The sequence below is a fragment of the Tamandua tetradactyla genome, chromosome 5, assembly GCF_023851605.1.
Source record: "Tamandua tetradactyla isolate mTamTet1 chromosome 5, mTamTet1.pri, whole genome shotgun sequence".
NCBI lineage: Eukaryota > Metazoa > Chordata > Mammalia > Pilosa > Myrmecophagidae > Tamandua > Tamandua tetradactyla.
Window position 1 is genome coordinate 89,720,943 of NC_135331.1, and position 24,213 is coordinate 89,745,155.

Here is a 24,213-nt window from a genome sequence, read left to right on the forward strand (position 1 = left end):
AACATAATCAAGGAAGTTAACCAGCTTTGAAATCCATATACTGTATCCCAAAATCAAGCACAAGTATTTTATTATCCAGGCCCCTCCTTCCTTCTATTAGTATGGATTTTGGAAAGTTGATGGTATTTACCCATGAGAATAAAAAAATTGTTATTTAATTTTGCATTGTATAAGGTTCAAATGAAAAGACCACTTTAAAGGTCTGGTGCCTGCCTTGCAGATACATGCAAAGATTTTATTAGCTCCAGTTTCCCATCCAGTTCCCCAAAGGATTGCAGGAAATTGGTGAACTGTTCTTGCTTTATACTCTAGTCACCCATAAATTGGAGCCACCATACAGTGTGATGATCAGAATAAACAAATAGAAAGTATAATAAGGCACACCAAATAATCACTGATGACCTCAGCAATTTTATTAACAAATTTATTACCCTAATTGGGTAACGTGTTTCAGTGCTTGACTCGAGGGCATTGTAATAGGTTTCCACTCTGCAGAAGAAGGAATTAATTAGAACTGTGTGCTCTTTGTTCCGTATTTACACTTGTCCACCAGTCTTGTAAACATTGCCCCTCCTTTCTTCGGTCCTTCAGGTCTCCTCTATTCTCCCCCAACCCAAACCCAAAATAAATAAATTGAAAGTGGAGCGTGTAGTTTAACATTAGTGGCTTCTCCTCATGTGCATTTTGTCCCCACTGGAAGCTGCCTTTCATGGTCAGAGCCTCTCCACGGTCAGAATCTTGCAGAACCATTTCCTCCAAAAGGCACTCAGAGGTCTGTAATGCAATGTCCCCTCTCCACGGGCAAAAATGGAGAACCTGAGGTTTTGGTTTGTCTCTGCTCAAGTCTGGAATTGTCTTTATGTACTCAGCATCTGGGTACAAAGCAAGGCGAGATGGGTGGGCCTGTTCCACTTTATCCTGCCCCACCTAAAACGCCTCTTAGGAAGTAAGAGGCATTCATTAGTTCTGAATGCCCTTGGAGTGGGCTGTCCGTGCGAGCAGAAAACCTACACGCTCATTCTTCAAGGCTTCTTCAAATAAGGTTGTTTTTCTCGCAGCTTGTGAGGACTGCAGCAGGACAACAAAGCATTTTTAGATGCATATATTCGAGAACTCCACTGTAATGCCGCTCTCTAACTCAAGCTGCGCCCCTCCAATGGACTCCAGGATGCTGCCAGTTTCTCTTGACAATGAGTTCTGTAATGACCAACATCCGAACAAGATGCCAGCGTGTGTGGAATTACCACCAGAGCTGGTCTCTCTAGCAGTTGATATACCCTACCATCTATATAAAGGGCTTTTGAAGGAAGATGTAATTATTACAGAGTTGAGGGGTGCCTAGACTACCCTAGGTACTGATCGGTCCCTTTGAGGGCTACACCCCAGAAAAAGCCACATGGGTCCAGCAAGTCTCATTCTCCATCTTGGATATCCTGCAGGATGTGGATGAGGTTTTCCAGGCCAAAGATAAAGCCAGGATCTGGTCCGTCATAGGTAGTGTGCTCGTTCCAGGAGCCCTTGTAGGTCGTGTGAGCAAAGTCGATCATTCGGATGTCAACTTTGGCAAGGCCTCTGGAAGAGCCTCTGGGGGCTGTCTGCAGAGGCCTCTGAGGATGTGAGCCGTCCGGGGTTCTTCCTGGAAGCTCCTGTCCGTCGTAGATGAGGAGGAGAGAGCTGGAGTAGAACCGGTACGAACTCTGGCACCTAATGACCGAGAGGAGGGCCTGGAGCTGAGAAAGGATGGGCTCCAGGAGCTCGATGCGGAGGCGGGTCCCGTCATGCAGGAACTGATAGAGGGCTTGTCTGAACCCCTCGGCTGAGAGTTTTCTTCCATAGTACTTGTCTTTGCAGAGAAATTGCTTCTTATCAGCTTGATAAACCTTTTGTTCAAAATAAGAAAAAAGACAAATTGAAGAAATGCAAACTTATTTTTTAAAGGCATCTACGACAGTTGCAGCATCACAGGCTAACATAATGTCTAAACAGATCTTCAGGAGATACAGGGCAAGAACTGCTGAGATGAAGGGAAAGATGATCTTCCATCAAACACCACCATAGCTTTTACATTTTAAAAGGCTTTCTGTGCAAGCCTTTAATAGTAATCCAAGGCCTGGAGATCCTTTACCCTACAGGGGTGACCTCCAACCCACGAGGAATAGGTTTGGATCTCCTTTCTTGTGAATTTCCAGTGCCAACCTCCAAATCATGATTTAAGCCCTGGCTGCTGGCCCTTTTCAATTCAAATAGTAGCAAACCCAAGCTATAAAGCTTTAGTAGGAATCTGAAACCACAGCCAATGGCCTTGGAAAGCCAACTAGATTAAATTTTCCCCAGCAAAGTTTATGAAGTCCTTTCTCTGCAGATTCTAAGGAAATAGCAATGGCTCTTGGGGCAGAGAGTGTGAATTGCTTGAAGATAAAAAATACAGGCTACGTCAGTTGTGGATGGAGTTTTCCCCTGCAGCTGAGGGGAGCCTGGCTGGAAGAGGGAGGTTCACAATGGCTCCCCTCCCTGGATGGTCTCCTCTCCCCTTCCCTATCATTTCTTGGCCACCAGAAAGGAGCAGATGGAAAAGAGATGCTGATGGGGAGACAGTGGCAGCCACCCCCGTTTCATTCAGATGACACAGGGGGCAGTAGAGGCTGAAATAAGGCCAGTGCCCGGCACAGCCCGAGGGTGACTTGGCACACCTCTGCCTGGCACACCTGAGAAGAGGCTGCCTGCACCTGGCCAAGACAGTTTCTCAGGTCTTACTTACTTTCAGATAACATGATAGTTCACAAAAAATCAAAGTTGAAAAAAATCAGAAAGTTGTGACAGGCTTGGTGTTGTCTTTGGAGGGCTGGAGATCGGCTGCTAAATTAGCCGTCATAAATACCTGACAGGCATCACTTTCTAAATAGATCAGATCAATTTTAGAAGGTGGTGGAGGTCCAGAGAGAGACTCCATTTATTCCACAAATCATCACACTCCATTCTCTTGAGGGCTGCATCCCAAGCCTTCCAAGGGACATCTGTGCAACAAATTTATAGACTCAACTTCCAGCTTCAAGGGGTGGCAGTTTCAATTAAGGAAAGCTATAATGTTTACCGTCAAGTCGGTATTTGGTTTTGCTGTGAGTAGACAGACCATAAGAGTGAATGAGTGGAGGAAGATTATTCCCTCCTATTCTCCTGCAGCCCCTGATATAAGCCACATCTGAGCAGCAAAAATGAAGCATGGAGTCGGGGCAATAAAAAAATTAACCACTCCTTTGCCTAGATTTAGCAGGTTACAACGTTCCCACTTTGTTAAACAGAGCAGGTAGCAAAAATGAAGCAGAAAAGATGGACTAAGGAGAGGGAATGGCTCATAAGAATTCAAAGAGCAGACTGCCCTACAGCATCTGAGAAGGAACGGGTTCAGCTCCATCATTCAAGAGAATGAGAAATCAGGAATGCATGGAATGCACAGAGCAGCCATTGCTCTTAGTTCCCCCCCCCCGCCTCTGCTCACACACTGTCATCAAAGGTTTGCTCTCCACATGGGCGGGACCCACGTGGCCACAGTGGGAAGTTACAGCTGCCAAAGACTGGGAGACGGAGTTTTAAAATGGTGAATTTTCAACACCCCTGTCGTGATGGGTGCTCTTAAGATAACCAGCACATCGTAGACCAGAATATGCATTTCCTTGTCGAAAGAGTGGAGGGAGCCTGGCCCTCTGCCCTGTTGCTGCCCCAAAGGGAAGGGCTCTGCAGGTGGTGGTGGAGTCTGGAGGGGAGACGTCTTGAGTCCGGTGGACGTGGGGCGGCGGGCCTAGCAGTGGGCCGTCTGGGACCTACCTGCATGCCGCAGATGCGCAGCCCCAAGCCGGCGGACGTGCTCTGCGCGCACTTCCTCATGTGGCGGGCCTTCTTCTCCTCGGACGCGTCATCCCCGTGCTGCCGGGTCCCCATCTTCAGGTCCAGGACGCAGGGATGCTTGTACTGTGACACCACGTTTTCCAGCAGCAGGAACCCTAGTCATGCTCAGTTAAGGAAGGCTCTGGGGACATAAAGCCGCGACCCCACAGGAGGCAGTCAGCACGCCTCTGAAGCCGGCTGGAAATCCCTGCTCTGAGCATCATTCCTTCACCCCCACGTTTTCCCTTGCAGGCAAGCCCATCGCGGCTGTTAAGAATTCAGATGTTAACTTTGCAGACTGCTTTAATAAGTCCATTTATTTGGCGAGGAGTTTATGAGTATGTGATTTTTTTTTTCTTCCCTTTTTGCTTTTCTGCTCTGAAGTTGAAATTTAAATGCAGGCATGAAGTCCCGGGCAGGCTATGCCCAATTTACATTTTATGGCAGAAAATCATAAGGCTAAAACCTCAAGTCACTTTGAATGGGCCAGTACCTTTTGGGAGAAGTAGGTTAGCTTCGGAGAGGAGTTGCAGGAATATTAATTTCAGCAGAGTAATTATCCTGCAAAAGCTTCTTAGGGATTAGGGTTGCAGACGTGTCTTAGTAAATACTGTGAAACCAGCCGCTGGATTACAGGAAGGTGTCCAGTGGTGACAAAGGGGCATTTCAAGCCTAAATTTACTCACTGAGAAATGGTGGCTTGTAGGGAAGTGGGGTCTGCCTCCTGGCAGATGCGGCCCCGCCTGCACCTCCCTAAGGGTGGAACCCCACTCCCGCCTGTCCATCAGGAAGATGCTTGTGGGGAGGATTTGGAAGGACAGAAGAGAGACTTGGGTGGAGGCCCCCCCAGCCTTCCGAGCTCCCTGCTGTCCCACCGAGGTAGCTCTCTATCTACAGGGACCCCCAGTCTGGCCTATCTTTACCGCTGAGGCACAGATACAGCCAGTGGCCCCACTAGGGGCCTGATGCTTAGTTTCACTCCCGTGCTGACTTCCCCATATTCCCTCATTTTTTTTTGGCATGCTCTGTTTTCTTCAGGGCCACCTTGTACCCCTTAAATTATCCCTTATATCTATCTAGCTCTCCCTCCCCTCCCCTACCACCGTGTGTGTGTGTGTGTGTGTGTGTGTGTGTGTGTGTGTGTGTGTGTGTGTCTGTTTTTCTCTCTTTCCCCCTTCTGTCTCTCTCTTTTGTTTCTCAGTCTCTTTCTGTGTCCCCCCTTTGGCTCCCCGTTGCCGCCGGCTCCCCCCCCCCCCCCCACCTCTCCTTCCACAGGCTTGTACAGCGGGGCGGGTGGACAAGGATACGGTGCAGCTTGTTCTCTGGGTGCTCTGTGCACAGGCGGGTCAGGTGGGCCTGGTGGCAGTGCAGGCCCCACGGGTTAAAGCTCCTCCTTTCGGCCTGGTTCCCGTTGACGTCTTCCACCAGTGACGTCTTGGCGTTGAAGTGGAACTCAGAGGCTAGGAGCGCCTTGGCTGAGCTGGGGCTGAGGGAAGCCATCGGGTCAGAGGTCTCCGTCCCCTGCAGCTGCCTGGGCTCCACCCTGGGATGGACTCTGATACGGGCTGTCCCAGCTGCTCTCCACAGGGAGACTCTCCCCAGGCTGCCTGGGAGATCCCTGCAGGGCCTTGGGGCACCCTGGAGCGTCCTTCCTGCCCAACTCAGGTCCTGGCACTAGGTCACACCGCTCTACAGTCCTGTGTCACTCATTAGAATGTGTCACCTGCTCAGAGCTGAGGCGTTTTAAGTTCACTTTTAATTAGTTGAGGCAGTGTGGGGGCAGCCACCCCACTGGGAGTCAGAAGCCTGGGGTTTTAGTCTGTCACCCTGCCATTCAGTTGTCTTCTCTGAAGCTCAGTGCCCTCATCTGCGAAATGGGCTAATTCATTTAGATTTCATCTGCCCCCCTCCCACCCCCAAAGGATTACTAAGGGCCAAGTGAGTTAGAGGGTGCAAAAGCTGGGGTGGGGGTAGGGTGGGGGCTCTGGGGATCATAGCACCTTCAACCACCTCTCCTTCTCCTGCCTATCTGCCTCCTGGCTTCCTCATCTGTAGAGTGGAGATAGTGGAGCTTCCTGACGTGGAGCTAAGAGGCTTAATTAGGTCTGCCATACTCCTTAGAGAAAGGAGGTATTTTCATTGTATTAGCTCCCTTCTTTTCCCATAAAGGTCTTTAAAATCCCCAGGGATCCTTTTCATCTGAGAAGGGTCAGCTCACATTTTCTGAGTTTTGGGAGACCTCTCCAAGGACCTCTGCACCCGAGCCACCTCCACTGAGTGCCCCATTACCCTTTGCTTGTCCTGTCCCAACTGCGTAGGAGAGAGAAAGTACACATACTTCTCCCTTTATTTAAGCTATTCTAGAGTTTCGTCCCTGCACATCTCCCCCCTCCCCCCTCAGAGACATTTCATGGTCTCAGTGAACCAGGTATTTAATTAAACAAATATGCCCTGAATACCTGCTCGTATTCGACTTTGCCTGCGCATCAGCTTCTCAGACAAAGTACATAGTAATTCCTCCCTCTAGAAGTGGCACAAAAGACAAAGCATTCTTTTCTTTGGTCACACTGGTTATTTTAGGACCTTCACCGGAATTGCTCATTTTCTGGGCATCACCCTGATGGCAGGCCATTGGCCTTGGGCACAGGTCAGGGCGTTGGGACGGGCCACCCTGGTTTCCGTCATCTGCTGAGTGGCCCTTACCTCTCCTTGAGTGAGTGTGCCAGCTGTGCGTGCTGCCACTGGGTGAGCGGGTGGGTGTCGCTGCCACTGCCGCCGCCTGTCTGCTGCAGCGTCTGCCATATCGTCACCGCCGCGGACTCGGTGGAAACCTTGAAGGGCCCCCGGTTCTCCTTTAGTGGGTTGGCGACCAGGCTGAGATGGCCCCTGTTGTCTCTCCAGAGGTGCACTGTGATGGTGCCTGCGGAACACGGGAAGAAGGGGAGGGGGCCGAGAGACCAATCAGGTTTTACCTGAGTGGACATGGTGCAATGGGGGACGTCATTTTAAATTGTAGGTCAATGGCACTGGTCGACCTCCCGCCTCCCCTAGAGCCATGGGGATAGCCTGGTTCAGTCCGAACTTGACCCTCTTCCAGAATGAGCCCTGAATATCCTGGGACCTATAGAAAATAACCTTGGGCTGATCTTGACATGTGCTCGGCTTTATCCCACTTCTCGGCCCCTTTATGCGTTAAATAAAGCCAGCCCTGTGCATTTTGTTCCTTTCTTCCAGCTCTGCACAGTCATTCCTTCCCAGTCGCACCACAGCCAACCCAACTGGCCTGAGTGCAAAGCATCAGGGTTGATGGTCCCTTGTGAAGCCCCCCGCCACTGCCCCCACCACCACCTTGCGAGCTGATGAGGGTCCTGGCCGGTAAGGGCTAGGGGTTTGTCTGCAGACAAGCAATAAGGGAAACTGGGGTCCATCCTTTTCTCCCCCTTACCCTTTGCCTCCTTTACTGTCCTTTCTTTTCCATCCATTTATCTTTGGCCAGCTTCTTCCAGGAAGCCTTTCTCAAATGGCCTCAGGGGCTCAGGCCCCTCGGTCACACCCTCCCCCTGTCTCAGGACATAAAACTGACCCGCAGTCCTTTCCTTTGGTTCAGCACAACAGCAAGTGAAGATTGTGGGCAGAACATGGCTCTTCGATGTCAAGTGGAAGGCTTATGAGCTTTCCCTGACCCGCGCTACCTCCTCACCATCAGTGCTCGGGGCCGAGGCGCTCACCTTCCTACTCCAGTCACTAGTTGTGCAAGTGACAGGTGTGCTGATTGGGCTTCTCCGGGACAGTGGCCAGCCCAGGAAATTAGCTTTGACACCTACATTAACGCCTCTGCGGTTGCTCCCCTTAGATTCCCTGCTCCTTGGCAGAGTCCAGGCCTTCCTCCCTGGGGCGTGGCTTCTAGTGGGTGCCCGGCCTCACCACGGTTCTGGCCAGGACAGCCACACAAAGGGCTTTGTGACAGCCTGAGTCTCAGGCTGAGTCGGTGTCCTTGGTTCCCTGTTGTCCCTGCAGCTGACATCAGGAGTGTTCTCTGTCTGCCCCCCACCCAACTGTCTTCACTCCTCTCCACCCTGCTGTAAGATGGAGAGGGCCAGTGGGAGGCACTAGTGGGCGTGGGGAGGAGAAAGATTGGGGTGTGCATCCTACTGGCTCCCTCCCCTGGTTCTGGTTTCCCCTGGTTCTGGCTGGGCTTGGGCTTCTCCGTGACCTTGACTCTCAGGGAGGGGGTCAGGGTGGGGCTGTGGTGACAACACTTCCCTGTGCTGCTGGTCCCTGCGCCCCTTGCCACATCTTATTCCCATCATCCTGCGTGCATGAAGGCAAATGGACCCTTCTTTAATCTCTCTCCTGTTGAACCACCTGTTTCTGCTGAGACCCTGACTGAGGTGAGGGTGGGTGGGTTGCATGCTACTATGTCCCTTATGGCTTCATAAAATCGCCCTTGAAGTCTCTAGTCACCTTCTCAGAGCAAGAGAGAATTTTTGCTGCACCAGCAATAAAGGCAGCCGATTTCTTTGTGGGCATCCCTGCCCCGCCCTTCCGGGCTGGCCAGTCTCATTCCCAGGGCTGCTCTATAATTCAGCAAGTCGCTCTTCAGAGCCATCTGTGCCCAGCTCGGTGTCTCTGTGCTCCCAGCCTGTCATCTCAGATTCCCAGTGCCCTGATTTTGCAGTCTGAGTGACATTCCGTTCTTTCTAGCTCCTTAAAAAAATCTGCTCCCACCCAACCCCCACGCCCCAGGCTCCTGTGTCCTGTGAAGTAATAGTCGTAACAATAGAGATGTATGTAAACCTGGGATCTTAACAGTTTATCTGAAAACCTGCCTTCCTCCCTAGACTGGGCCCACCACAGCTGTTCTGCTCAGGAGAGCACGGAGCTGATGGCGGGGTTTGGAACATCTTCATAATAGTAACAATAACTAGTACGTCTTGTATGCCTACTGTGTGCCAGGACCATGCATGCTGGGTGCTTTTCTATCCTTATTGCTAAGTTGTAACAAGCCTGCAAGATAGTTGACTGGGACTTGTTGAGTTACATGCCCAAGGTCACCCAGTTGGTGAAAGGGGGAGCTCTGCGAGGGCCACGGCAGCTGTGGATGTGAAAGAAGGAACAGGAACGAGCCGTCCAGTGCTGTCACACCCGGGCTAACCCTGTGCGTGGATGGGGAACTCTCCTGCTGTGTCCTCAGTCACATTTGTTCTGAGTCATTCTGTTCCATGGGAGAGAACAGACAAACCATGGTTTCACTATCTCGAGAGAGGATCATCAGTGCGGTGTGCTGGGAGAAGCTCAAGGGTGTGGTGCTTACATTGCCAGCCCTGTTTCCTCGGGATGAGAGGGTTGCTGTGCTTGTTCCAAAGGAACCTTCTGGAAACCACAGTGAGCCCATCCCTCCAAGTGCAAGAAAGAGAGAGGTTTCTGGCCCCTAAGCTTGTCCTTGGGGAGCTTGGAAGCCTCCTGGCTGCCGGGGGAGCCCTGAAGAGTGTGCTGGCCAAGGGCAGGGTCCTTTCTGCTCTTGTAAAGTTCAAGCCACTGTCTGTGACCCTCTGGCCTTTTCCACTTCTGCATTTACTGTGGCGCTGTGGTCACGGGCCCATCAGAAACCACCGTTTCAGGGAGCTCCAGACCCAGGAGGCCTCTAGAGGGACGAGAAGTGTGACCTTCACCTGCTTCTCCAGGTTCTCTCTTGTCTAATCTCATCAGTTCTGAGTGTCTGAGTAAATGGAGGAGAGCAAAGGTGCAAATAACCCAAAACCAATACAATCTAAAAGTAATTTCTATTTTTCATATTGTCAGAGCTACACAGCCAGACTCTGCCCCACCCTCTCTCAGTGTCTCTGTCTTTCTGTGTGATCTGTTTCTGTGTCTGTCTCCATCTGTCTTGTCTTTCTCTCTGTCTCTCACACCTCTCTATGGTTCAGCCCTTCTCCGTGAAGCCAGTGGGTACCCATTGCAGACAATCTCCTTGAAAATGATCTTGAGTTGCCTGCCTTCGACAGGTGCTGTGTGCCAGGGGGATCCAGACTGCCTCAGTGCTTGGATTATTCTTTTTAATCAAGAGCCACATCGGCTCCAGCCAAACTTCCAGCGTGTTCTGTGCATCCCAGGGTCTGTGGGGATTAGGTCTCAGAGAAACAAGGGCTCCCAGTACTCTGCTGCCACTGCCTGACCAGGAGAGGGCAGGACCCAGCCAAATCCTTGTTGGCCCATTCACTAGCACCCTCCAAACACTTCGACCCTCAGTGGTGCCAACTGGGCAGGCAAGGGTGCTTACTGCCACAATTGACATGCCCAGAGCATCTTTGCAATTTCTGTTTGGCCAAGCTGCTTCCCAAGCCTCCATAGATATTCTGTCATATATTTATTTTTAAGCTTATGAGAGCATTTTCTTGCCACTGTCTGTAATGTGAATCTGGCTCAACTATTAACCAACTGGTCCCAGGAGTATGTCCTTGTTTGCCAAAAGCTGATGGGCAGACTGGAGGCAGGGAGACAGAGCCCCAAGACACTGTCTGCCTGAGGGGCCCAGCAAGAGGTTTAGGGCAACCTTCTAACACAAGCAGACTGCCCTTTGGAATGCCATCCCTGCCAGGGTTCTCCCTGCCACCGTCATCGTACAGGGTGGCGAGGAGGGAGAGGGTATACTCTGGGGCATGAGGTGACCACTTCAGAAACTGCCCCTCTCTGGGAGGCTGTGCCTTTTGGGGAGAACAGGGGAGACCCCTGTGGCAGCCTTACAGGCATTCGAGTTCCCCTGATGTGAGGTCACTGGCCTGGTGACCCTGAGCCAGTCACGTCCCCTCCCATGCTGGGCTAGATGGTCCTCCATGTACTGACTCCCCAGGAGTCCATCTCTGCAGTTACAGTGTCCTGGGTGGGTGGGAGCCTGTGGAACCAAAGCAGAGGGCTTGGAATCCTGTCTCCACCTCTCACTGGCTGTGGCACCTTAGGCAAATCAAGGAAACTCTCTGCGCCTCAGCATTTTCATCTGTGAAATGGGGGATAATAGGGCTCACCTTGGAGGTTGTTGTGAGGGTTACATGAATCAGTACATAGAAACTACTAATAGTAATGGCTGGTACAGAGTGAGAACGACGGGTTAGCTGGCATCGTGAAAACAAGAAGCCTGCACAGCCTCAGAGCTCCTTTGGAGACATTTCCCATCTGAAACCTGACCTCAGAATCCTCCCCTCCTGCCTCTAGCCCTGGCGTCTGAGAACGTGAGGGCCCTGGTTCTGGGAGTTTTTCTTGTGTCTCCTTAAATGTACATATTTTCGTTAGCTGGTGCCTGGACAGTGGCACCACGAGTCATGTTCTGGTCCTGAATCAGTGTTTCTACGTCACTAAAACCTCTTGTTTGGGTTTGTAATGGCTCCGCCTCCCCCTCACCCATGGGCAGGTTAGGTGGTCAGCTAAAGGGTCTCATCTGAGGGGTGCTGTAAGGTCCCCTGACCCAGTTTTCTTCCTGACTGGCTCAGAAACCCCTTCTCCTGTGTGAAGCCCCAAAGGCAGGTGCTGGAGCATTGCCTGTGGCATTTAGCTGGAACACCTCAGCTCAAATTAATTTATCCTGTTAGCAGAGCCCCCAAGGTGGGCAGCACCCAGGAAGGGCCCAGCCTGAAAGGGGAAGCATGGTAGAGGTCTTCTGAAAGCACGGTAGAGGAGTCCAGACCTCTACGGGCACCAGAGAGTGGGCCATCATCAACCCCAGCAGAGGCCTGGCCCATGGGTGGTGCCGTTAGGTCTTTCTCAGACTCTCGGGAGCTCCTGGCACGCTGGGCATGAAGCTCCCGGCACACATGAGGTGGTGCTTGGAAGCCGTGCCCAGCTCTCAGGGCCTAGGCCACACCCTCCCTCCTACCGGTGGTTCTCAGTCTGGAGCAGGCTGCACACAGAGCCCTGGGCCAGGGCCCTAGGGATTCTGAGTCAGAGGTCTGGGGCAGGAGTCTGGGAACATGCACTTTAACACATGCATGTGCTAGCACACACACACACACACACACCAGTGATCAGTGATTTTGGTCATGTTGGTTGACCTCCAGATCATGCTTGGAGACACACTGATGCAGTGAGGCACCATCCTTCCCAGTTATCTCCATCATTGAAATGCAACTGAGTTTTACTTACCTGGATATTATTATCATGGCCTTCACCATGACAATGAGGGCAGACAGCTGGCTGCCCCATAGTTCCCCTCATGCCCTAAAGCCTGCAAATGGGAGCTCTCCACACCCAGCTTTCTCACCCCAGGCCCATCCTGTGACCAGATCTGTTGTATTTGCAGAGCTTTCCCCATCTGTACCTGGAAGGCAGCCCATTCCCTTTGCTCCTTGCTGGATGAGGGTGAGGATTCTGTTTTTCTAAATTAGCTGCATCTCATTCCCTTTGCACCCTGTCCCAGGGAGGTCAAGGACCCCAACCTGTCCTGTGTTTGCCAGTCATGGCCACGTGATTTGGTCATGGCACCCCAAGGTACCAACCTGAAAGCCCCGTCAGGGCAGGGTGGGGCTGGGGTATCATTTTATTTTATTCTCAAATCCTCCAAGCCTGACAGCTTGAGCTGGTTTATAGGGAAGCCAAATGGCATTAAACTCCAGACCTGGAGGCTTGAAGAGTTCAGAGACCTGAGGCCAGTGAAGGCTGTCCTGGCAGTGGGAGAGAGGCAGGTCCCATGGCCACCCTAACACCCACCAACAGTGCGGCAAGGAGGTGGTAGGGATAGATGGTGGGCACCCCGCGGCCCCCGGCCTCCCGGACACTCACCCTTATACTGAGGGGTGAAGCGCTTCATGGCCAGTGGCAGGGATTCGTAGACCCTCTGCTCCTGAGAGATGAGGGGCTTGCACACCGTGTGCTCATCGTATTGCATCACGCTCAGGTGCCCCCCCACCTGGTGCAGGAAGGGCTCCAGCCGCACGCCCGCCCTGGCGTCCTCAGCGTCCGCACTGCCCTGTGCCACCATGGTGCCTCCTGGGGGGCGGGCCCCCAGCAAGGTCGCGAGAGGAGGGCAGGAGACAGGAGCGGCTCCGGGCACAGCGCGGGGCTCTCACTGGTCTTCAGCGCTCTGCTCTCCTCCTTGGCCCTTGTCGCTGTCAATACTGCGTCTCTCCGTGTCTGTGGGCTCTCACCGGGGCCTCTGGAAGGCAGAGAAGAAAGGTAGAAATTGTATGGGGAGGATGGCAGCGCATAGAAGGGCCCACGCAGCGCCTGGCCTCGGCCCACAACAGGTCCCTCGCCAGTAGTTAAATAAGATTGTAAATGTGCTTCAATTACTTCTGGAATAATCTGTTAAAAGAAATGTGTAACTGTGGTTGCCTCTAGGCAGCAGGGGTGAGAGGCTTTTTGCTAAATACCATTCTGTACTTTTTGAATTTAAACATTAAAACATTGAAAAAAAAAATCAACTGTGCAGACAACCATAAGCTCACTGTGTACAAAGCCTGTGTCCTCACTTCTCTTATCCTGTTGCCTTCCTTCCTTTGGGAATATTGATCACGGGCCCCACAAAAAGAAAGCAGAGTCCTGCCATTCTGACAGTCACCGTTTCCTGAGAACTGGGGGTCCCCCATATACTTTATTTTTGTATAGCAACACTGTGCATCATCGATTTGCCTCAGGGCTCCCCTGAACAATTGCTATGTGACCCTGGGCAAGTTACTCAACCTCTCTGGGCCTCAGATTCCCCATCTGTAAATAGGATAATAGTGATACTTCTCTCGTCGTGATATTGTAGACCACAGTGAGATAAGGTCTGTTAAAGAGGGTAGCCCAGTACCCAGAACAAAGTGCTCAGTAGGTGTGATTCACCTTTCTGAGTTCTAGCAATATGGCTGTGGCCTTGATCTCACAAGAGCACTGGGGTATCAAAATGGCAGTCTTTCTCACCACCACTTTGCAAGGGAGGAAACAGAGGCCTGAGATGGCTTGCCCAGGGTCTGTGACTGGCCAGGAGCAGAGCTGGAAGTCAAGCTGGGACCCCTCTTCCCTTGTCTGACCCTTGTCTTCCACCTGCTGCTCCTGTGACCCTCTTAATGGGTGGGCTCTGCTGGACCTCAGGCAAACCCTGGAAGTCTGGGCTGGAAACACAGCCCTGAAGATATCTTGACTTTGGTCTCAGGTAAGTGCAAGGAGACACTGCGAAAGGACTCTTCTGTGAGAGAAAGACTCTTCTGCTCGTCTTTATCCTGCCTCAGAGGTTGGCCCTGCAGTCGTGCCCATAACTGCCAAGTTATTAATACTCTCTCTCACTACTGGACTTCCAGCCAAGGATCTGGCCGGGCCCGGGCAGTGTAGGGCTTGATTAACCCTCTAACTGACCTTCAGTCTGGCCGCAGGCACGGCCACTGGTCCCGCACACAGCAGTGCTCACCAGTTTGTTCTGGACCCTGACTCAGGCCGCTGCCACCTGCCTGAGCCTACAGCATGTGGTGGCAGCCTCAGCCCAGCCCATTCGTTCCCCAGCATATGGGGACATTGGCTCCTGTCCTGCAGGCCCCAAAGTGCCTCCTTTAGAAAGGGGAAGAGTATGTGTTCTGCCCGGTACTTGTGCATCTGCTTTGCAGGATACAGTGTGAAGGCTTCTCAGGGGCACCTGTGTGGCCAGAGTGTGCCTGGGGAGTTGGCACTTGCTGGAGTGAGGGGCTGGGGTGAGGAGGCCTGAGGCCTATGGCAAGGGCGGCTGTGCCCGAGACACCAGCCTCCTCGAAGCAGTGCAGGCGTGAGCCCCACTTGAAGTTTGTTCCAGGAGCTGAGGAAAGAGGCTGGTGGGAGGCATCTAGATGCGGAGGGAAATCAGCCCACAGATAGGTTTCTATCTTCATTCCCCTTTCGTTATCAGACAAGATATCACTGTTGCTTGGCAAATGCAATTCTACTTGCAAATTTGGAGAAGGCAAGAAGGAAGAGAGAAGAGAAGAACCAAAGAAGCTTTCTTTGTTTCCTGGCTTCTGTGACAAATCCCATACAGTGGGTTGGCTTCAACAACAGGAATTTGTCTCTCGGTTTTAGAGGCCAGAAGTCCCAAATTAAGGTATGATCAAGGCATGCTTTCTCCCAGCATCTCTGGCATTCTGGTACTGGCAGGCTGGCAATCCTCGGGGCTCCTCGGCTTGTAGATGCATCTGTGCCTTCATTACATGGCCCTCTCTCTCACCCCTTCTCTGGCATCTCCTAATTGACGGCATCTGAATTTTCTCTACTTATAAAGATTCCAGTCCTGTTGACTTAAAGCCCATCCTCACTCAGTTTGGGTAAACTTTAATAACATCTTCCAAGGTCTTATTTACAAATTTCTCCACTGCCACAGGACTGGGGTTAGGACACTGAACCTATCTTTTGTGGGGGACGTGATTCAATACCCAACAAAAGCCTGACCCCTTCTCCTCTCACTGGACTCACTTGCATTTCGACCTTTGCCAGCTGACCTGTCCTCAGGGAGAGATACTTCTGGTAATCAGATGGATAGCCAGTCTGTAAAGCTCATATAGTCACTCCTGGAAGGAGCCCAGGTCCCTGTCCCTCACATTTGTCTCCGCAGGGCCCAGCCTCACACTAACCAGGCCTGGCCCAGTGGGTACAAGCCCAGCTCCACTGACAGTGTTCCAGGCAGGCCCTTGTGCTGCCACGCTGGGAAGTACACCGCCTCTCTTCTTCCTTTACACCCCCATCCTCCCAAGGAACTCTAAGCACGTGGACATCACGTCCAGGTGGCTGTGGGGAGGAGATAATAAAAATAAATGGCTGCAAACACTGCTGTAGTGTGTGCCAGCACACTACAGCACTCATTGCAGACGAACCCCTTCAGGCCTCACAGTTAACCCTGTGAGATCATTAGTGTTAACAGCCTCACTTTGCAGACCAGGAAATCGAGGCACAGAAAGATCAATAACTTGCCCATGTTGGCCCAACCAGTGAGGAGAGTAAGGATCGGAGGCCAGGCACATTAGCCTCAGACCTCGTGCACTCACCTGCCATGCTGCAGGGAGGCTGAGGGCTGCTGTTATTTATTCACTTCGAAGATGAGGAAATTGAGCCCCAAGGAGGCTGGAACTTGGCCAGAGTCACTTGCAAGTCCCTGGTGGTGCTGGGACAGGGACCCAGGTCTTGCTGTCCTCTGGGCCTGGCCTCTCCTGCCTGCTGCCCCCTCAGCTTGCCCTCCCCACATCCTGTGATAATTTCCTATCCTAGCAGCAGGTGGGCTGCAGTGGGAAGGGCATCACCCCTACACCTCTGCAGGAACCATCACCGGGGCAGGAGCAGGACCACCTAGAGCGGAGCACTTGGTATTGACCTTCTCTGGGGCTTTGTGCTGGGGATGTCAGCCAGGCCCGAGAGGCACTGCTGTTCCCAGCACCAACTCGCTTCTTGCTGAAGCCTTGGGATATTCTTCCTGCCTCTGATTGTCAGACTTTCTTGGGAGCTCTGGCTGTGCCTTCTCAGACAGCATGGAGTGATTCAGGAGACCTCTGGGCCCCCAGAATAGCCCACGGTGCAGCTGTGCAAACCCTCTTGCCCTAGACTTCAGATGGGTTGGGCCAGCCAGCCAGCCTGTGCTATTTCAAAATCTGGGCTTGATAGCTGGGGAAACTGAGGCCCTTTCTCTCAAGGGTCATCTTAGCAGATGGGCTGGGTCGCTTCTGAGGGTTCTTCCCCTTCTGAGTTGCACGGTCTGGATTTTGACACAGGCTGGTGGGATGGATGAAGGAAGGAGGGGGACTGTGGCTCAGCCACTGGGGCACATGCCTGAGCTAGGCTGGACTTCTCCTTGGCACCAACGTTGACCTTGAGTTCCCTAGGGAGCATGAGGTTTGCTGTCTATTCCTGCATTTGTGTGGGCCTCCAGCTCTGTGGGGCTGAGCCAAGGAGGACCTCTCTTCTTCCCATTCCCCCTGCAAAAGTCCCAAATAAGTAATTTGAGTTGAGAGTCTTTCTCTCAGCTCAGACCTTCCTCTTGCCATATGCGGACACTTCTGCCATTGGCATGGGCTTTGGCCTTTGATCAGTGCCTCTGTGCCCTATTGTTTTTTAGGAGCCCTGGACAAGAAGTCAGGCACCAGGGGTCTGTCCCAGGCCTTCCCACCAGCTGTCTGAGGCTCTGGGAATGAACTGGGTAACCATGTTGAGTCTTGGTTTACTGCCCACCCCCATGGCTTATGATGATACTCAAAGGGAAAAATGTCCTCTTTCCAAGTGTCTCCACCACTCAAGGTGTTTGTCACTGTGTGGGTTAATCTCAGGGCCAGCTCCCTTGAGTCAGCTTGGGTGCTGGGAAGGCAGGTGAGGCTCTTCTCTGAGACAGGGCCTCATGCCCCCATTCTGACACTTACTGAATACACTGGGCTCCCTTTACTGCTTTGAAGAAAGACAAATGTTGCTCTATCCAGCCCATGCCCCCTCCCAAAGACCCACAGCCCAGACCCCTCACCTAGCAACCTTCTCCAGAACTCCGTGGGGGAAGGGTGGGGAGGAAGGAGGGAAAGAGAGGAGGAGCGAGGTACCCCCAGCGAGGAGAGCTCAGCCTAAAGGTCTATGCCCCCCTGCCACCCAGGAAGAGTGGACAAATGGCACCAGGTCCCTGTGCCCTCCTGCCCTGTCACTGGGCCATGTCCTGATGAAATAACTCCAGGCCCCACTCCAGGAGATTCAAGGGCTCATTTCTGCTGGTGGGACCGGGCCACGGAGCCAGGTTGTTAAATGAAGCCCTGGGTTGTCTAGCAGCACAGATCCTGCCCTGGAGCCCCACGGGCCTGAATGACAGCCAGCCTGCTTCTGGGCTGCTAGATACTTCCTGGTCTAAAAGGAGCGTCTTGAGTAGCAGGGCCTGTGCTGTGGGGGACAGATGACAATATCAGTGATTCTAAGAACCCTAGACCTCAATTATGCCACATACAATGACAGATGCCACCCATCAAGCAGAGGTGGACGAGGGCATAGTAACTTGTCACTACCAGTTGACACATTTTATTTCCTGAGCGCCCTTGTACATATGACCTCTACCCACATGCTAAATCAGAATCCATTAAAAATTACCGAAGCTATACCTCTTTTAGAACTTGCCACTCCCGTTTTAGGAAAAGATGGCAGACAAAACCACAAACTTGTAATGGTTCAAACTCGAAATTAGTCATGGGCTAGATCTTATCACAGCTAATTAGCTCCTTACATCTGGGATCAGACTGGCTGACTGTGGTCATTCCCAGGGCTACCCACAAATACTCTGGTTTTTCCCGTAGGCATTTAGTACAATTGCGCTTACCTTCCCCTTTGAAAGTAAGCATGGCCACATGATTTGCTTTGGTCAGAATGAAGTGGATGGAAGTGACATCTGTCACTTCCAGGTAGAAGCTGTAAGAGCAGTTCCCCACATTGCCTGCCCCTGCCAGAATGATCTGGGAAGCATGTGTTGAGATGGAACCTCCACCGCCTAGGTCCCTGAGTGACTATACATGCTGGAGATGTAGCATGAGATAGAAGTATATACTAAATTAGGGGTTGTTTGTTATGCAGCACATCCTAGTCCATCCTGACTAATTCACCAACTCACAGCCAAATCCCCAGTATGGAGCCCTTAAGTTGACAGAAACTTCATTTAAGTCGACACTCAAACATTTCATTGCACAAATATATCCTATCTAACAATAGCCACTCTTCTTAAGTGGCTACCATGGACCACTGGCTTTGCAATCACCATCTCTGTTTCTTGAGATAATACGTTTCAGAAAGAGAAACTGAGGGGCAGAAAAGTCAAAGAGCTTTCACCAGGGCCTATGTTGATTGAACATCAGAGCTGGGATTCAAATGTGGGGAGTCTAGCTCATCCTAAAGCCAAGGCCCATTCTGCACAGTCCCTCTTGGATGGGGAGTGGCTGCATCCACTCCAGCTTCCTTTGAGAATCTCAAGATCTAAGCTAGGCTCTCAGGGGCAGGGTGCAGCACCCTTCCCATGCTGGGGCAGCAAGAGCACCACACCTGGGGTGGCGTGCTTAATGAAATCCGCTGCAGGATGAGTTCCCAGTGCCGTGGGTGACCAGTTCCCCACCCAGGAGCCAGCTAAGGCCTTACCCAAATCCACATCACCCCAGGCATTATCTGTAGACTAGAAAAGGAATACCCAAGGAGCAAAGTAATTTCTCACAGGTATGTAAACGCTTTGGTGATTACCAAAATACAAATTCATTTAAAGGCATTATTGAATTCTGAGTAGTTTTGTCATTTATTTTCCCAATCAACAGATACTAAAAGTATAATGAGTATTGTATGGGGACTGGTAGGGAAAAAATTATGTTGAAAAATAAGTCCTAGCTGAAAAAAGTTAGGAGAGCTACTGCTCTTGGCTGAATGGGAGGTGGTTTGAGGGGTCTGAGGAGTTGTTCAGGAGAAGGGGAGAGGTTGGCTCAGCCCCGGGGAGCTTGGGGAAGGCCTGCGTGAGGGGGAGGAGGGTATTTGTATACAGGGAGCCATAGGTAAGGGCCGAGACAGGGGAGATGGCAGGGACTGGGGAGGAGAAAGAAGTGGCGAGGCTGAGGCTGGCCGGCCTCCCTGGCTGCAGGGGCACCCTCTGCAGTGGGGGGACTCTGCAATGGGGGGGGGGGCACTGCAGTAGGGGGGGGCTCTGCAATGGGGGGGGCACTGCAGTAGGGGGGGCTCTGCAGTGGAGGGGATAGGGAAGGAGCTCAGCCACGCCAAAGTGGGTGCCTGTCTGGTCCCCGGCTTGGCTAGGGAGGAGGTAGTCCCTTGAGATCACGAGGTGTTGAAGCCTTCAGGACCACATCCCAATAAATCTTAGGTGTCATGGGGCAGGGGGTGTTCTTGGGAGAAGATAATTAAGAAACAGCTTGTAGCGAAAGAGGACTGCACTAGAAAATGTCAGGCTGCAAAATTCAAAAGCAGCATGGTTTATGGCCTGCCCTCTCGGCTCTGAAGCTCTAATGTACATCTCCCAGGCCTCACGGAGTCAGGGGTTTGGTACAAGTTCCATTCAATGGCTTTGCGATGCCCAGGGGAGCATTTTTTAATCTATTAGAGATGAAAGGACCTGAAAACCATTTAAAACTGCTTAGGTCGTAATGGGCAGGAGAGTTTGGAGTTTCTTGTGTGGTGGAGGGTTGTGCATCACCGGGGGCCATCTAGTCTGGGGAGATGCACGATTATTTTCCAGGGGGAGGGAAGAACGAGTTAAAGAATCCATTCTAAAAATGACTCAAGGGCTGGAGGACGATATGCCCTCTGGCAGCCAGGCTCCCCCAGCTCTGGGTGCCCACCTGGTGGGATCAATACCAAATACTTGGGGGACTCCAAACATCCCCTTCCCAGCGTGGCTGACATTTGTGCTTTGGAGAACTTCCATTTCCCAGGGAAGGCTTGACTTCCAGAATCACAGAGCAATACTTCATATTCCTCAGTCGCAGAAACTTATTTCAGGGCTGTTTTTATCCCTTGAGAGGGAATTTTTTCCCCCCTTCTTTTCTCTTAACATTCAAAATCTCCCACCATTTCTCTAGCTTGAGGACCAAATATGATTTTAATACAGTGATTATTAGTTTGGAAGCCCTTCAAGCCACTGACAAATGTGCTTAGCAGCACCAGCAGTGTTCTGATCTTGCTGTCAGGGTGGGAGAAACATGGGGGAAAGATGACTCAGAAGCTGAGCACTGCGTGGAGGGCGGCTCAGTGGGGGAGCAGAGGCTGGGAGGGCTTCTCCCTCCCTGCCCCGAAATATCCTGACCTCGTAGACAACGGGCCCTCGGGCACGGTGAGGCCCCCTTCCCAGGCCTGCTTGGCTCCTCCAGACCTCGTCCCCTTGAAAACACACCCAAGAGCTCCCTTGCTACTAAACATGAAGACCAAATACATTTTCCAGCCTCAATACCCTTCTGCACGCCTTCCCCCTTTTGTCTGAGTAATGTGATCCACCACCTGTCTTGTGCAAGAGACCTCTGTGCCCGAAGATGTGAGGCTTTGCTGGGGGTTAGCCAGCAATTTAATGGCTTCAAGAAGAAATGGCTTTTAAAGGTCAAAATGTGATAGTGGGGTAGAGTGAGCTTGTGTGTGTGTGTGTTTTCTGTGAGCGTGCAGTGCAGCGTGGGTGTGTGTGTGAGCACGTGTGGATGGTGTGTGTCCGTGCGAGTGTGTGTGTGTACATGTTGGGGTGTGAATGGTTGCCATCCTTCAGGCCTCGGAGATGGACTGGCTGGATGGCTCGAGTGAAGGCCAGCCGGCTGGGCCTTCCCCCAGCAGAGGGCAGCAGACGCTGGAGGCCCCAGGGCCCCAGAGGGATTCACTAGTCTGAGAGCTCGAAGGCCAGCCTCCTGGCCGGAGACCAGGGTTTACCCAGGCCTGTCCTCAGAGAGCCCCGGGGGGCATCTGAAGCTGCTCCCCTCTTCACCACCCCGCGTTCTGAAGGTCGCCTGGCAGGGCGGAGCAGGCAGACGGGGCGAGGTGGTGGGCAAGAGGCTGGGGGTTCCTGACACGCGGGAGCCTCCCACCTGCCTTGGATGAGTCATGTCCTGAGGAGTCTGGGGTGCTCAGGAGAGGCTCTAGGTCTAGCTTGTCTTGAGTCACAATGAGAGGGTCCCCCAAAACAGGGATGGGGCATGCCCAAGGGGAAGTAGGGTCAAGGCTCTTGAGAGCACATGGAGCAGAGCAGAACATGGCTTCAAGCACATCTCAACTCAACCCTGGGTGCTTGGCAGAGGGGCCGCCTCTTCCCAGCCAGGGCCAACCGGGTGGGCTCCCTGTCCCCACCAGGCGAGGGTGGAGGACGCACACCCTCTGTAGTGGCCCCACGCTCTCCCCGCACATTAAAGCCTGGCTTCCGAGGTGACGAAGAGTATCAGGCATGAGGTGGAGGCCTGCGCAGTGCAGGACAATCAATCCGGGGGCATCTCCAGCCCCTCGCTTCTCCTTACCTACCCCCACCCTCACCAGCCACTGTTTGGCTTTCCTTCCCTGGAGGGGGGCTGCTCCCTGCAACTGATGGTGAGCAAGATAGCAACCGCAGAAGGGCTTACTGAAGTGCCCTGCTCAGGGCAGGAGAAGGCAGGGGGATGCTGCTGGCTGTGGGTGGGCGTGAAGCCCGGCCGGCAGACCCCCCTTACACTGGGTTGGGGGTTGGGAGGGTCCCAGGGACTGGAGGCCCTATTGGCACAGGAGTTCTTTTCAGGTCCCCGATGGGCAGCTGGCTCCGTGGGGAGACGGTGTGGCGGGGATGCCCGGGAAGGGCCCAGACGGGGAGCCAGGAGACCCGCTCCCCCTCAGACTCCCTGCCCCTCCCGCTCTGGGCCTCAGTCTCCTGTATCTGCACGGAGAGCTGGCAGGCGCAGCCGTGCTCTTACCCCGCTGTGGGACAACCAGCCCTTCAGCTCAGCATGTCAGTGTTGGGGGGGGCGTCAGGACGGGGTTGGCGGAGGCTCTTCTGGATTAAGAGGGACTCAAATGACATACTGACCACACGCGGCCTGATCGGGTCCTGTTCAAATAAGGCACCAGATGACATTTAGGGGCCGGTGGGGGGATGTGAATATAGATGCAGGTGTTCTTTGGGAACTGTCCTTTTCATTGGTGGGAAAACGGTGTGGGGTCCTGAAAGAACACACCAAGTACTTTCGAGGGGGGGATGCTGTGGTGTCTGTAAATTATTTCAGTATGCTTTAGCAAATAGATAAAGCAGATAGGGTGAAATTTAAACAACTGTTTAAGTCCAGGTGCAGGAAAAATAAGTGTTCATGATGTCATTCCCTATTTTTCCTGTAGGCTTGAAGATTTTCATCATGAAAAGATGAAAAATTAAACCGGGAGCTTTAAAAATATAGAGAGGTATGTGGTGGCTATTTTTTTTAAAGCCTCCCTGGGTTTTGAGAACTGCGGGCACAGGCCTCTAGGGTTTCAGGGTTGCTGGAGGACCTGGACGAGCCCGTGGGGAGGTGGGGCCTCGAGGACTCTGCCACTGCCCAGGGGCCGCTGGGCCTGGTGGTGACACGCCTCCCGCACCCGTGAACAGTCCTCGTGACCCACCCACTGCACGTGGAAGGCCTGTGCCCAGACCCGGGGCTGCTGCCCACGGGGCTACGTCATCCCAGTGCCGGGGCCACCTTCTTCCACCCCTGGCGGAAAGGTGGGCCCGCTGGGACAGGACGTGCCGTTCCTGGAGCCCTGGTGATGCTGCCCACTTTTCCTGGGACAGCCGCCTTCTGCGAAGGGTTAAACCCAGCTGGGTGTGGGACTCCTTGCCTCCAACCCCCTCCCCCCCCCCACCGCTTCCCCTGCATTCCCACCTCAGCCCCAGCGCTCAGCCTTCACGCAGGGCCCAAGGCATCCCTATTGAAATGACAATAGGGAAAGGGGGAGAAAGATGGAGGAGGACCAGGGATGGAATTTCTATTCTCTTGAACGCTCCTAACATCACCCCCACCCCGCAAAACATCGCCCCCCCCACAAACACAGATGCACTGGGACCTCCACACGGTGGACCCCTGAGCCAGCATGGAGATGAGGCTGACCCAGCCTACCTTGCTGAGTCCTGGATGGTGTTTGAGCCCCTCACTCAGGCACCTTCCGGGACTCAGCAAGGCCCTCCCTGCCACCTTCCACCCCTGCCTTCCACCGTGCTCAGCTCCCCTAGCGGCACTCACCAGACCTTCCTTCCCAGTCGGGTCGAGGGCTGTGTCTGGAAAGGAGCTCAGCGGAGTCTTCTCTCTCAGTACCCACTGTCTGCTGGGCGCTGGGCAGAGGCCCTTCCCAGTGTGGAGTCTGCACTGTCCACTCTAGCAGTGGGGTGGAGAGGGCTGCTTAGAAGGGCTGGGATGCCAGCGCCCAGGGAGGGTCACCTGACCCTCTGGGAAAGGGCTGGCAGGAGCTGGCATGTCCAGCTGTCAGCTGGGTATACAGGCTGGCCGGGGGCAGGCCGGGAAGGGCTGGGAGGGAGGGCTGTTGAGGAAGAAGAGAAGTCGGGGTGGGAAAGAGGGAGAGGAGGAATGTTCTAAAGTGGGGCAGAGTTCACTTCAGCTCCTGGAGGATGTCAGATGCTGGACATCAAGGCAATTGTCTCCAAGGCCCCTGGTTATTTTTTGATTCCTTGTTCACAGGAGTAAGGCTAGGGTGGAGGATTGTGTTCTCACTTCCCCTGGTCTCCCTGCCTCTGCCCTGCCCTGCCAACCCCCCTGCCAGTGTGCTGAGTTGCGGCTGCCCAAGAGAAGGAAAATTTGGCAGCAAGATGTTCTGTCAATCAGCAAGTATTTTTGAGGTCCTTGTGTGTGCTGGGTACTCTGTTAGCACTGGCCAGAAACTCACTAGACAGGTCCCTGTTGTCAGGGATTTCAGTTGGGAAGG

The 24,213-nt window shown here is 53.0% G+C and overlaps 1 protein-coding gene across 2 annotated transcripts; it reads right to left on the reverse strand.

The window, feature by feature from the left end:
- Positions 1-280: 280 nt before the first annotated feature.
- On the reverse strand, positions 281-23,644 carry IP6K3 (inositol hexakisphosphate kinase 3). 2 transcript variants are annotated; one of them, XM_077161514.1, is made up of 6 exons: positions 23,517-23,644; positions 12,652-13,024; positions 6,586-6,802; positions 5,190-5,368; positions 3,823-3,998; positions 281-1,880 (listed from the first exon to the last, which is right to left on the reverse strand). In XM_077161514.1, the coding sequence occupies exons 2-6, from the start codon at positions 12,848-12,850 to the stop codon at positions 1,413-1,415; spliced, it is 1,239 nt and encodes a 412-aa protein (XP_077017629.1). In that variant the 5' UTR covers positions 12,851-13,024; positions 23,517-23,644; the 3' UTR covers positions 281-1,412. The 2 variants fall into 2 exon arrangements, with proteins under 2 accessions (XP_077017629.1, XP_077017630.1); XM_077161515.1 differs by lacking the exons at positions 12,652-13,024; positions 23,517-23,644 and adding an exon at positions 7,328-7,453 and having other exon boundaries at positions 282-1,880.
- Positions 23,645-24,213: the final 569 nt, after the last annotated feature.